This window comes from Heteronotia binoei, chromosome 5 (assembly GCF_032191835.1).
Source record: "Heteronotia binoei isolate CCM8104 ecotype False Entrance Well chromosome 5, APGP_CSIRO_Hbin_v1, whole genome shotgun sequence".
Classification (NCBI taxonomy): Eukaryota; Metazoa; Chordata; class Lepidosauria; order Squamata; family Gekkonidae; genus Heteronotia; species Heteronotia binoei.
In genome coordinates, this window is record NC_083227.1 from 112,157,001 (window position 1) to 112,170,038 (window position 13,038).

Consider the following 13,038-nt stretch of genomic DNA (forward strand, 5'->3'; position numbering starts at 1 on the left):
GTGATCTCCTGTCCAAGTACGAACCAGGGCCAATTCTGCTTTTCTTCCAAGATTTGGCAAGATCAGGCTAGCCTAGCCCATCCAGATGAGGGCCTAAAAGGCTGTACTGAGTAAGAAACTATAAACTGTATGTAGGATATCAGAAACTGCAGAGAACAAACTGACGACCTTGTGGTTTGAAATTAAGGCTTTCTAAGCCAGGAGGCATAAAATTTCAACACAGCAATGGAGCATAAATTTTTCATATTTCTTTACTTGACTGGGTCCTTCTAAGGTGAGGGGTGGGGTTTCTACCTCCCTCCTCTATACTTTAGGAGCTCTGTGGCGCAGAGTGGTAAAGCTGCAGTACTGCAGTCAAACTCTCTGCTCACGACCTGAGTTCGATCCCAGCGGAAGCTGGGTTCAGGTAGCCAGCTTGAGGATGACTCAGCCTTCCATCCTTCCGAGGTCGGTAAAATGAGTATCCAGCTTGTTGGGGGGAAGTGTAGAGGACTGGGGAAGGCAATGGCAAACCAACCCATAAAAAGTCTGCCTTGAAAACGTTGTGATGCGACATCACCCCAGAGTTGGAAACGACTGGTGCTTGCACAGTGGACTACCTTTACCTTTTTTTCTCTATACTTTAGCAACAGAGAAAGTAGGGATTACTTGGTAGTGAATAACCACAAGCCTGCCAACCCAGTCTTCAGACATTCCATTTTGTTTCCAGGCTCAGTTGAAAACGAACCTTTAACACTCTAAATCAGGGGTGATCAAATTTGCTTAAATATAAGAGCCACACAGAATAAACATCAGATTTTTGAGAGCTGCATAACATGAACAAATATTACACTCACATTTTTATTTTATTAAAATTCTTAATACATTTGCACAAAAAAATAAAATACATGTGTATGCACTTTACAACGTGACCATACAAGAAGGAAACTTTAAAAAAAAAAACCAGAAGCTGGAAATAGTACCCATAAGACCAGCATAGGGAAAGGTTAGGGAATTATTTTCGGGCACCAGTGGGAGAAGAGCTTGCAAAGCCTGCTTATTTCCCCTCCTTCCCTGCTTCACACATGGCAGAAATAGTCGCCTACCAAAGGGTCAGCTCACAGAGGCTGGCTGAGGTCCTGATGCTAAAAATGCTTACTTGAGAGTAAGCCTGATTATGATCCTCAGCCTCTGGGAGCCACACAATGTGTGTGAAAAAGCTGCATGTGGCTCCCAAGCCACAGTTTGGCCACCCCTGCTCTGAATGGCTGGGATTGGCGTTCCTCTTTTAGCTCTTGGAACCAGCCTAGCAGTTAAGAACATGTCCAATCCTTCTCTGTGTGTAAACTATGGAAGCAAAGTGGGTTTCTACCAGAGGGCCTTTTCTGTGCAGAGACTCTGGCACTGGGCATCTTCATCCAGTTTCATCTCTGTTAACACCTGGCAAAGTCTTTCCTGTTCTCTTATGCTTTTAATGGTAGATTCTTCTGCCTGGTCTCCTGTCTGGAATCTGTCGAATGATGCCACAGCCCGCAGCAGAGCACATTCCTTAAATGAAGAAGGTTCGAAACTTAAGTCACTGGCATTTCTAGTTAAAATTATCTCAGCTAGAGGGACCAGTAGTCAAAATAAAAGCAGCTTCATCGGTTCTTTGCATTACAACATATTTGAATCTAACTATGAATACCACGGGCTAGCGGGGTGTGTACCTTGTCTGTTCTCAGCACTGATAGGGATGGTCTGGATCCCGCTGGATAGTACCCGACCCGATGACGCCTGCAAGTTGCAACAATTGCGTATGAGTGCCCTGTCGTTCGTGCCGGACGGGAGAGCACTTTGGTCGGTGGCCGGAGCTGGGACTACAGTTCCCAGACTCCTCCTGGGGGTCGGGCTCAGGGGGCAATGTCTGGGTGGGAGGGAGAGAACGATAGTCAAGTGTTGTCAAGGTATGTCGTAGGGGCGTTTGGTAGCTAGGAGAATGCTGCGGGCTGGGGCTGCGCTGCGGCTTGTGTCTCCGCGTTTGGGGTTCGGTGAGCCTACGCTTTGTGGCAAGCGGGACTACGCTGCTGGGCAGGTGAGCAGGAACACCCTCCCTCCCTTGGGAGAGAAAGAAAGAGGGATTTTGTGTAGGGTTGCTGCTTGCTTCTGGGACAAAGAGGCGCGGTAGACTGTCTGCAAGCCTAAAAGCCCATAGCTGGGAGTAAACACCAATGAATAAAAGATTTAAACAAAGAAAAAGTCAACATGCCTAGGGTCGCACTGTTAAAGAAGCAGTAGCGAGGCGGTGGCTCTGTGTCTACAGTACACCAGGGCTGGAGATAAAAGGCGAGGAGGGGAATTTCGGAAAACTTCGAAGGGACTATGACTCCATAGATTTTAACTACGTTCTTGACCAAGACTGAATTTGGATTTGGGTGAACTAGTATTTAGCCATGGACCCTGTTTAGAAAGTCCAATTTAATAACAGGATAATTGAAAACGAGAAGGAACTCCTGGACAGAGTTTTGCTTTCACACTGACAAACTGCAACCGGCCCTGGCATATGTAGGGGCCAGGAGAACTCCCAGCTTCTCAGGAACTGACCGCTGTCTTGTGCGAGTTTCTTGAGATGTTGCTGAGAATGCTGATGTCTTTGACCTGGAAATTAAATATCTGACCAAGGAGTCTCTCCCTGAAGGTGGAAATGCTGCATGCCTCAACGATCAAACAATCCCTCCCCCTTACTTGTAGCCTGTTCACAAGTTACTGTGAACACATGTACAATCTGTATACAGTGTACACTTATAGTCGCATTGAGTAATCCTGTTTACAGTCAATGCAGGTACAGCTGAACCTGTGATTTAAACCTCACATTTATCCAGGTACTGATCCTTTGATTCATTGGAACACATCTTGGCTCTTTATATGTGCGCTGAATAATCCTTTTGTTACATTCAATGTACAGCTGCAGTTGTGATTTAAACCCCACATTTATCCAAGTACTGATCCCTGAGTTGATTTGAACACATCTTGTCTCTTTCTTACAAACAGGTGTGTGCACATACATGCAGGATGTGCATGTGTTCACTATAATGTGTGAATTGGGCCTCAGCAGGGAAAGCCATTGTTTTCTTAGCATTACACTATTGGAGAGAGTAGCTATTTACATTTGCCCAGGGGTATGTTGTATTAAATGTTTTGCTCAATGATGCGAAATCTATAGCACAGCTGAACAAAATACTTGCAAGAAAATACCAGTGTAAAGGGGTATCTTTACACTGTGTGAATGAAGAGAAGCCTTTCATATATGGGCCCAACTAGGAAGGGCAACTGGTAGCTTGCAATAGACACACCCACAGTATCCCCACTAATCAGTAGTTGAAAAATTGCTATTTCCCACTGCCGTTGGCATAGAACATTCAGGATGCACAGAGATAGGGGTCACTTCATGTGGCTGGTGATCTGTCTTGTGGAAGTAAGATCTACACTGTTAATTATTTCAAAAGCCACCAACTTTTATCCAGTTACTTTTATTTTATACCATGAATGATGCTGCTGAAAGAAATATTTTTTAAGCACAGGGACTTGTCATTACCTTCTACACTGAGGAAAACTGAAAATGGGATTTATCTGAAGATAATCATGACAACATTCAGCCATAAACATTTAGCCAAGATCTTAATTGGGTGAGAAAGTGACACAGAGGAGACTTCCATACCTGTGAGGGGTTCAAAGGGCGAACAGCCTTTTTCTTCTTGACGTTGGGCTTGTGATAAAGCAATAAGTAAACAAAGCCCATTACAAAGGTCGATGGCATTCAGATAGATAGGATTTACCCCTTGAGCTCAAAGTATTCTTTATAATGAAATATACAAAGTTTGAGAGCCAACATACAAGCAACAGACGTTAATTTGGAGAACCAGGATTGATTCTCCACTCCTTCACATGAAGCCAGCTGGGTGACCTTGGGTCAGTTACTGTTCTCAGAACTCTCTAACCCCCACCTACCTCATCAGGTATCTGTTGTGGGGAGAGGGTGATAATAAACTGCTTTAAAACTCCTTTGGGTAGAGAAAAGCAGGGGATAAAAACCAACTCTTCTTCTTCTGGTATAATTTGTTATTAAACCTCTGAGATGGTCAGATGTGGGCATCCTTCTATCCTCTTCAAATACTGTAATGCCAAGAGGTTATAACTTGTTCCAACATCTTTCTGAGGATAGAAGTGGATTTATACTGCACCTTGTGTGGATGGCATTAAAATAATAGGCTTCTAGATTGTATTGAAACTGCAAGTATATGCGTCATTTTTAATAACATGTTCTCCACAATTAAAAAAAACACTCTGTGTATGGTGAAAGTTTGCATCATTTGCTCAATCATTCATAGAATCATAGAATCACAGAGTTGGAAGGGACCTCCAGGGTCATCTAGTCCAACCCCCTGCACTGTGCAGGAAACCCACAAATACCTACCCCAAATTCACAGGATCTTCATCGCTGTCAGATGGCCATCTAGCCTCTGTTTAAAAACCTCCAAGGAAGGAGAGCCCACCACCTCCCGAGGGAGCCTGTTCCACTGAGGAATCGCTCTAACGGTCATTAAGTTCTTCCTAATGTTGAGCTGGAAACTTTCGATTTAATTTCAACCCATTGGTTCTGGTCCTACCTTCTGGGGCCACAGAAAACAATTCCACACCATCCTCTCTATGACAGCCCTTCAAGAACTTGAAGATGGTGATCATATCACTCTCAGCCGCCTCCTCTCCAGGCTAAACATCCCCAGCTCCTTCAGCCTTTCCTCATAGGACTTGGTCTCCAGACCCCTCACCATCTTCGTCGCCCTCCTCTGGACCTGATCCAGCTTGTCTATATACTTCTTAAAATGTGGTGCCCAAAACTGAACACAATGCTCCAGGTGAGGTCTTACCGGAGCAGAGTAAAGTGATACCATCACATCATGTGATCTGGACACTATACTTCTGTCAATACAGCCCAAAATTGCATTTGCCTTTTTAGCCACCGCATCACACTGTTGACTCATGTTCAGTGTATGATCCACTAAGACCCTTAGATCCTTTTCGCACATACTACTGCTAAGACAAGTCTCCCCCATCCTATAACTATGCATTGGATTTTTCCTACTGAAATGCAGAACTTTACATTTATCCCTGTTAAAATTCATTTTATTGGTTTTAGCCCAGTTTTCCAGCCTGCCAACGTCATCCTGTATCCTGTTCCTGTCTTCTACTGGATTGCAACCCCTCCCAATTTAGTATCATTGGCAACTTTAATAAGCATTCCCTCTATTCCTTCATCCAAATCATTGATAAAGATGTTGAACAAAACAGGTCCCAGGACAGATCCTTGAGGCACTCCACTTGTCACTCCTCTCCAAGAGGATGAGGAACCATTCACAAGCACTCTTTGGGTGCAATCTGTCAACCAGTTACAGATCCACCTAACGGTAACAGGATCCAAGCCACATTTTACCAACTTGTCAACAAGGATAGTATGTGGAACCTTATCAAAAGCCTTACTGAAATCAAGATAAATGACATCTACAGCATTCCCCTGATCCAGCAAGGTAGTCACTTTCTTAAAAAAAAAATCAGGTTAGTTTGACATTACTTGTTCTTGAGAAACCCATGCTGGCTCTTAGTAATCATTGTGTGCTGAAGAACTCTAGTTGGTAGAACACTTCAGTGAAAAAGCTGCATGTGGCTCCCAAGCCACAGTTTGGCCATCCCTGCTCTGAATGTCTGGGATTGGTGTTCCTCCAGGTTCCACTTCTAGCTCTTGGAACCAGCCTAGCAGTTAGGATGATAGAATGGAAGTCTAATAGAAGCCCACATTGTGAAGATCATGCCCCAAATCAGTTTGGACTGGAAAAGAGTACAGAAACCCATTGATAGGCAGTCACTACGTGCATCCTACTCTTCTTTTAGCCCATTATGGGGGCAACTTCTTTCTGACATGCACTACTTGTTCCTCATGATTATCTTTCTCAAGGGCTGGTGAACTGGAACCAAAAAGGTTTCCTGCATAGGTGTGTGAACTCTATAGGACAGCAAAAAGAAACTATATCAACATCAGCACTGTAAGCCTCCAGGAAGAACCCAGAGTAGCATGGAGGGCAGTCAACACAGCTGTAACTTGGGGAGGAATGACTTTCTCTGTGTTCCTGGGACAGTCCTGAGATGGGTCAGGTTTAGGAGTGGTCACGATATAACTGGACAAGTTTGTTGGACTCTGGTCACATGTAGGTTGCTGCCCAATGGCACTCATTTCCTTCCTCTTTAGGACAGTTTGAAGCAAACGCCTCTCTATGACTTTCACCGACACCATGGTGGGAAGATGGTGGCCTTTGCAGGCTGGAGCCTACCTGTACAGTACACACACAGCCACTTGGAGTCCCACCTGCACACGCGTCAGCATTGCTCACTCTTTGATGTGTCTCACATGCTACAGGTAAGGTCTGAAAGGACAGATGGCCACAGAGGAAGGGCCCTGCCTTACTGCTGTAGCTTCTCTTGTCTTCACATGGCACTGGACATTTCATCCCCAAATACATTCCTAGTGGATACTTTCAGAATTGACAAGTGTTGATCTTTCTGGGACAATCTGACAGAGGCCAGATGCTTTTGTATGCTAAAAAGCACAAGACTATTTTGATGCACAGGACAAGATGGTGGCCCTCTGCGTTTCCACCAAAAGCAAGTTTGCTTTTTTGTAACACTGAATATAAGAAAATGTGCTAGGGAGCTTTGACTAACTGCAGCCCTGCCCCCCTATGGCATGTTTACCATATTTCCAGCCGCACAAATACTTTTCAAAATGTGGTGATCCTTATGGTCCCGTCCCCCACCCCTGCCACACACACTATGTGGAACAGGTTTTTTTTTTTAATTAGTCTCAAAGAAATGCTTGGGTAGAATTATCAGGGCAGAGCAATGTGAGGTCTGAGCTGATTTACAAGGATTTAGAGCTGGGGAAGTGATGGTGGATGCCAACCACTGAATATGATTACTGAGCTCATGGTTGGTCACAAAAGCTCTCTAGCATGATCCAGGTATGCAGACGCACACATTTAATCCAGACAGCAGAGTGTTGCATTGTGTCAGTAATTTGTAACACTGTCTCTGCTCTTCATGGCAACTTTTTAAAAGATATTGCCAGACTTCTGCGGTTACATGCAGTTGGTTACAGCAACTCTGAGTACTGTTTCTGCTGTGAAAGAGTACATTTTCCTGTCACTAGAACATGCTACATGAATTCCTTGGCCAATAAATGGAAATTAGTTCATATTTGTATTGTTAGCCAGTGACAATGATCCCTTCTAGTGTGAGAGATCTCTAAAATCTGGCATGGACCCAGCAGTAATTTCTGCTGATGGAAGGCAATTATATTAGCAAAGTGTGATGCTCATGCCTATTAGCTTCTGCTACACTTCAAAATACCCTCCCCCCAATGCTGCTCCTGGAAGACAGGGACTCCTAGGAACAGCATGAGGAGAGAAGCCAAAGGAGTGCAGCAAAAAAAAGGAACAGGCAAAAATCACACTGCTGCTCCCATCATGAGAAATCTTTCATGGGTGCAACCCTATACTTGGGCTGTGCTGATAATTCTGGTCACATTGGACAACTCAGCTACACCAAACCATGCTGCCGTTGGGTGGGACAGTGGTGCCATGCCCAGCTCTGAAGTCTCGTCACGTCCTGAATACTACATAACACATGGGCAATGTGAATTTATTTGTTGTCTTTCACAGACTAAAGTGTTTGGCAAAGACCGGGTGAAATTCCTGGAAAGCCTAGTAGTTGGGGACATTGCAGAGCTGAAGCCTGATCAGGTATGTTGGAGGCCTGTGAGTTAGACACAGATGTGGTCCAGTGAACAACACGCTGAGATTGGCTATGGGGCTCCCAGAGTCACAGTCTTGCTTGACTACATTTTTCCCCATAAGTCTTATGGCCAAGTCAGCCATGATGCTGGAAGTTCTGGGATGGAGGTCTCAGCATTTCTCTTGCTTTAAATGGCAGGGTTTCAATTCAGATTAGGACCATGGTACAAGGGAACGGAGATTTAAACCTCCTTCCTCATACCACTTTTCTGATCTGATATAGTCACATGGACTTACTACTTGCCACATCAAGGGAAACACAATGCAGGAACATATCTGTATGCCACCAGGGCCAATACCATCTCCATGCAGAAATTTAAGTTCAGACAGACAACACTGGAGGTGGTGGTGGGGAAGATGGCTTAAACTTCCTTCTCTTTGTACCAACAGTTCCATTCTCAAGCAAGCCCCTGTAAACCTGCTCTTTAAAGGAAATGAGATGCTGGTGGCTGTGTCCATGGAGCTGTCAGTGTCATGACTAGTTTGGCCCTTAGACTCCTAGGGTGGCTGAGAACCTTTCCTGAGCCCTTAAGAAAGAACAGGGAAACAAATGTAAATAAAAGTAATGCATGGATTTCTAATTATGATCAAATACAAATGTGCCTAAGCATAATTATTTTTTGCAAGCTGCAATCCAGCACCATTTCCCAAATACAGGGAAACAGTCTTGTTACTGGGGACAGCTGTACTACAATTTGTAGTACATCTGTTTCCAGGATGGATAGCACAGAAGTGTAATGCCCAGTACCCCAACAAAATGTTTAAGAGTTCACAGAACAGCCTTATGGTTCTTCATCTCTCTTAATAAAACACAATAGTGTTGGTGGCTTTGAATCACACAAGTATTGCAGAAATTAAAAAAAAAAATCTGTGTAGGCATGGGGTGTGTGTGGGAAATTGATGTCACACTCCATTAATTCTTGAACGTTTACCCTCCGCACAGCAATCACCAACATACTGAGGTCAATGACTGCCTTTCTTACTCCTAATGCTGATCCTTTAATATTAAATTTCTAACCAAACTTATTGCTCAGTCTGTCTTCTTTTGCCTGGTAACTCAAGAGACTGAACGTCCGGTGTCACTTTCAGGACTAACCATGTCTATTTCAGAGCTTTACTCTTTAAGATGCCAGTGGACTTTTCCTTTATTTTGCTACAGCAGGCTAGTGCAACAACCTTTTAGCAATCAACTTAGGATGCCAGTCATTGGAGTCAGGCTGAGCACAGCTTTATTTCCAGGGCACTCTATCTCTGTTCACGAATGAAAAGGGAGGCATCATAGATGACTTGATTGTGACCAGCACCTCAGAGCAGCACCTTTATGTGGTCTCCAATGCAGGCTGCATGGACAAAGATTTAGCCCTCATGCAGGTATGTTTCCAGCCAGGATCACCCTGGGGAGGAGGCAACACAAGAAACAGGGATGACAGGTAGGTAGTTGCTTCTGCTGACTTGATCAGTCCCTCTCCCACAGTGGATGTTGAATCATTACAGGAAGGATGGGATGGGATGGACAAGGGGAAGCTGTCCCTACTGCATCAGGATCTTGCAGTCACCTTTGTTTCCCCTCACAGAACAAGGCAAAAGTAATGAAAACTGCTGGATGTGACGTGGATTTAGAAGTTTCAGACAATGCTTTGCTTGCTCTGCAAGGTAAATCACACCTTTGCAAAAGAAACATGTATACCAGTAGCAGGGCCAGGCTCTCATGTAGTAAAAAGAATGCACTGAACTATTTCAGTGCCCATTTCTCTGCATCTCCCAAGCCAAAGCAATGTTCCTGCTCACATCCCTAGGCTAACTTCAAATTGCTCCTTTTGTTCTGTTGCATTTGCTGTGTTCTCATCTAAAACATCCTCTCGGGTTTGCTTTGTTAGGCTCACTTGGGTCCTGCAAGGCCAGTTCATGTTCAACTGAAAGGATATCAACTGGCCTTGGGCCTGAAATCAAAAGGTCATTACAAGTTGGTACTCACCTCTATGCTCCTCTCTACCTTTAACCACTGATCAAAATATAGTTAGGCTAAGAGAAGCAAAGTAAAGGAAGCATTATGCTCATTATGTGGATGAAACAATCTCTAGCTGAAATATGCAATTCTTTCAGCACTCAACTGGGACTTCTTTTGGAGGACTCTAAAGAACTAACAACCACTTGCAGGCCTTTCAGCTTGTTGTTCTGTTTCCTGCTTCCCCTACCAGGTCCTGCCATGGCCCGTGTGCTGCAGGCTGGGGTGTCGGACAATCTGGCCAAGTTGCCTTTCATGAGCAGTGCAATGATGAGTGTATTTGGAGTGCAAGGCTGCAGGGTCACACGCTGTGGCTACACAGGCGAAGATGGTGTAGAGGTACTATGCAGTCAACTCACCCAAGGGATTAAAGGGGATTGAGACAGTGAGAAATTTTGTGGGCTGGTGATGTCAGATTGCTGGGGGTGGGGGACCTGGGAAGGGAAGTTATTTCAGGTCGGGGGTAACAGAAAGATCCACACAGCAAATCCAGCTGGTTGGGGCTGAGGAGTCAGGCCACATGAATGAATAACTTCAGGCTGGTCAGGAGTGGGCAAGGATAGGGAGTAACTGAATCTGGAAAGCAATGGTAAAAAGCCCACTGACCAAATGACTTTCCCTACCCAGATCTCTGTCCCTGCAAGCCGAGCAGTGGAGCTGGCTGAGCTACTGCTCAGGGATCCAACTGTGTGGCTGGCTGGACTTGCTGCTCGAGACAGTTTGCGCTTGGAGGCAGGGCTCTGTCTCTATGGAAATGACATTGAGGAGAGCACGACTCCTGTGGAGGCCAGTCTGATATGGACTCTGGGTAGGTGTTGCTGCATCTCCAGATTTGTGCTTTCTCATTTTCCTGGCTAAATGCAGAAACGGATCACGTTCCTACCCTGCGCCACCCAAATCAACTACCATATTTACCCAAAAGGAAGACAACGCGTAAGGTAAGGCTATCCCTCTCAAAAAATAAGTTATTTGCAAAAGGTTATTGTTGTATGCAGCTGTAAAATAAATGAAAATTTAAGATAGACTGTTGGCAAAATTTAGTCTTCCTTCCGAGGAAATAGGGTACTCCAAGGTCCAGGGCATGCTGGGCAGGTAAAACACAGAAACAATATACTGGCAAGGGGAAGGAAGCTGTAAGAATTGTTCCAACAGCATGGATGAAAGGCTACACAACATAATTACAGGGTCATTTGGACTACTTCCTAATCTGAATACTAGCAATAACTGTATAATAATAATTCCCTCTGACTGATTCCCAGGGAAACGTCGCCGTACTGCCATAGATTTTCCTGGTGCGCATATCATTGTGGCTCAAATCAAAGAAAAGCCAAAGAGGAGACGTGTAGGACTGATTTCCACAGGGCCTCCTATCCGTCAACACATGCCAATCCTTGGTCCAGAAGACAAAATCATTGGTAGGTAGAGCAGCAGTTCTGATTACTTCCCCACCCCAGTTACTCTGGGTGAGTGCTGAAAGTCCCATGCCATCTTTGAGATCAACAAAATTCATTCCGGCTTCAACAAGAATGACTGGCCCAAGATCACCCAGTGAGTTTTAGCACCATATAGAGTATTTAAGCTTATGAAAGGTTTATGCTGAATTGATTTTGTCTTTAAAGTGCCTCTGGCATTTTTAAAATTTAATTGTTTAGAAGTAGCTCCTAGTCAGCTCCTAATGCAGCACATCCTAGCAGTTCAGCTGTTGCAAATAAAATTTGAAAAACTCAACTGGATACCAAGAATAGCAGCCAACTGCTTGACTCTTCATCCCCTCCATAGCTTATCAAAGTACTGTCTAAAGCTACAAGGTCAGCACTCAAGCAAAGCTAGGGCCATTAAGGTGGTGAGTTCCCCTACTTTATACAGAAATTTGGTAGAGGTTGGATGTCGCTCATTAATCTGCCTTTCCTTCCTGTACAAGGTGAGGTTACCAGTGGCTGTCCCTCACCATGTCTGCAGAAGAACATTGCCATGGGCTATGTGGAAAGTGAATACAGCAAACCGAATACTGCCATCATGGTAGAAGTGAGGAAGAAGAGCTGCCCAGCTCAAGTGACCAAGATGCCCTTTGTACCCACCCACTACTACACAGTGAAATGAGCAGCTGCTGGCACAGATTCTATTTTGTTCTCTGTCAACCTATAAAGAAGCAGAGGGCCATGGACACTTCCTTTAGGAACTCTGGCTGCTAAAACCAATCAGTACTGAAAGATGAAGACCAGCTTGATCTGCTGAAGAAACTGCTTTAGTAAGTAAAAAGGACAGTGTAGACTAGTCCCAGATGTCTTGCTCCTTTAAACTAACACTGACATAGCAATAACTGGAGCTGCCCCAGTCTCTACACAGTGCCTTTCTAGTTTTGGACTGGTTTCTGTAGTTTAAGAAAAAATTAAAAAGCACAACTTCTCCACTGCTCTCTAGATATTTGAGATGCAGTAATAGGCAACAAGCCCCTGATCTGATATTTGTTCAGCTAAAAAGCCTTCTAGTAAAGCTGACAGCCTTGTTTATTGTTCCTGCTCTTACAGTAGCAAGATGTAAGCTCACTGGCTTGTCCCTTTGATATGTTTCAGCATCAGAGCTAGGTTTTCTTAATTAAACATGTTTTGATCCCAGCTGGTACATTTTACCATGCTTTTATTCCCTTGGGTAAAAGATGGGAGATGTCTTCTACAAGAGCTGTGAGAAACTGGAGTCCACCATTCACAGTTCCACCATCTTGAGCAAATATCAGTATGAAACTTACATTATATTTCTAGTCTCAAAAAGGAAGCTGACCTACAAAGAAGCTCTGAAATATGGGCAAGCCAAGAATGGACTTGGCATCATTCACAGTACTAAGTGACTTCTTGGCCAGTTACATTCTCTTCTTTCAGATTATGCACACAAATTCCTTTTTACCTAAGGCACACAACAGTTTTTCTAAAGAGAACTCATGACCCTGTTCTAGAAACACTGGATTGGCGAAATCTAGAATCTGAAACAGGCAGCATTCTGAGCAATTCTTCAGCTTGGGTGAATTCCTCCTTTCTTTCTGGTCTAGAAAATTCACAAGGTAAAACCTGAAGGTACTATTTTGGGCTGTGAAAAATGTTTAGAAGAACTTATTATGATTAAGCATCTTCATGTCTAAAAGTGTTCATAAAGTACTAACCGCATCAGCTACTGCAATAA

The 13,038-nt window shown here is 44.2% G+C and overlaps 1 protein-coding gene across 4 annotated transcripts in view; it reads left to right on the forward strand.

The window, feature by feature from the left end:
- The window catches only part of LOC132572729 (aminomethyltransferase, mitochondrial-like), a 29,350-nt gene extending 16,312 nt beyond the window's left edge, over window positions 1-13,038 (forward strand). For 3 of the 4 annotated variants that reach the window (XM_060240090.1, XM_060240091.1, XM_060240092.1), the window contains 8 exons: window positions 6,260-6,427; window positions 7,728-7,808; window positions 9,099-9,230; window positions 9,434-9,512; window positions 10,058-10,203; window positions 10,492-10,672; window positions 11,124-11,279; window positions 11,786-13,038. In XM_060240090.1, the coding sequence (XP_060096073.1) occupies window positions 6,260-6,427; window positions 7,728-7,808; window positions 9,099-9,230; window positions 9,434-9,512; window positions 10,058-10,203; window positions 10,492-10,672; window positions 11,124-11,279; window positions 11,786-11,964 (1,122 nt within the window). In that variant the 3' untranslated portion in view covers window positions 11,965-13,038. Of the gene's footprint in view, window positions 1-1,895; window positions 2,054-6,259; window positions 6,428-7,727; window positions 7,809-9,098; window positions 9,231-9,433; window positions 9,513-10,057; window positions 10,204-10,491; window positions 10,673-11,123; window positions 11,280-11,785 lie in introns of those variants that run through there. The other variant, XM_060240093.1, reaches the window with a different exon arrangement.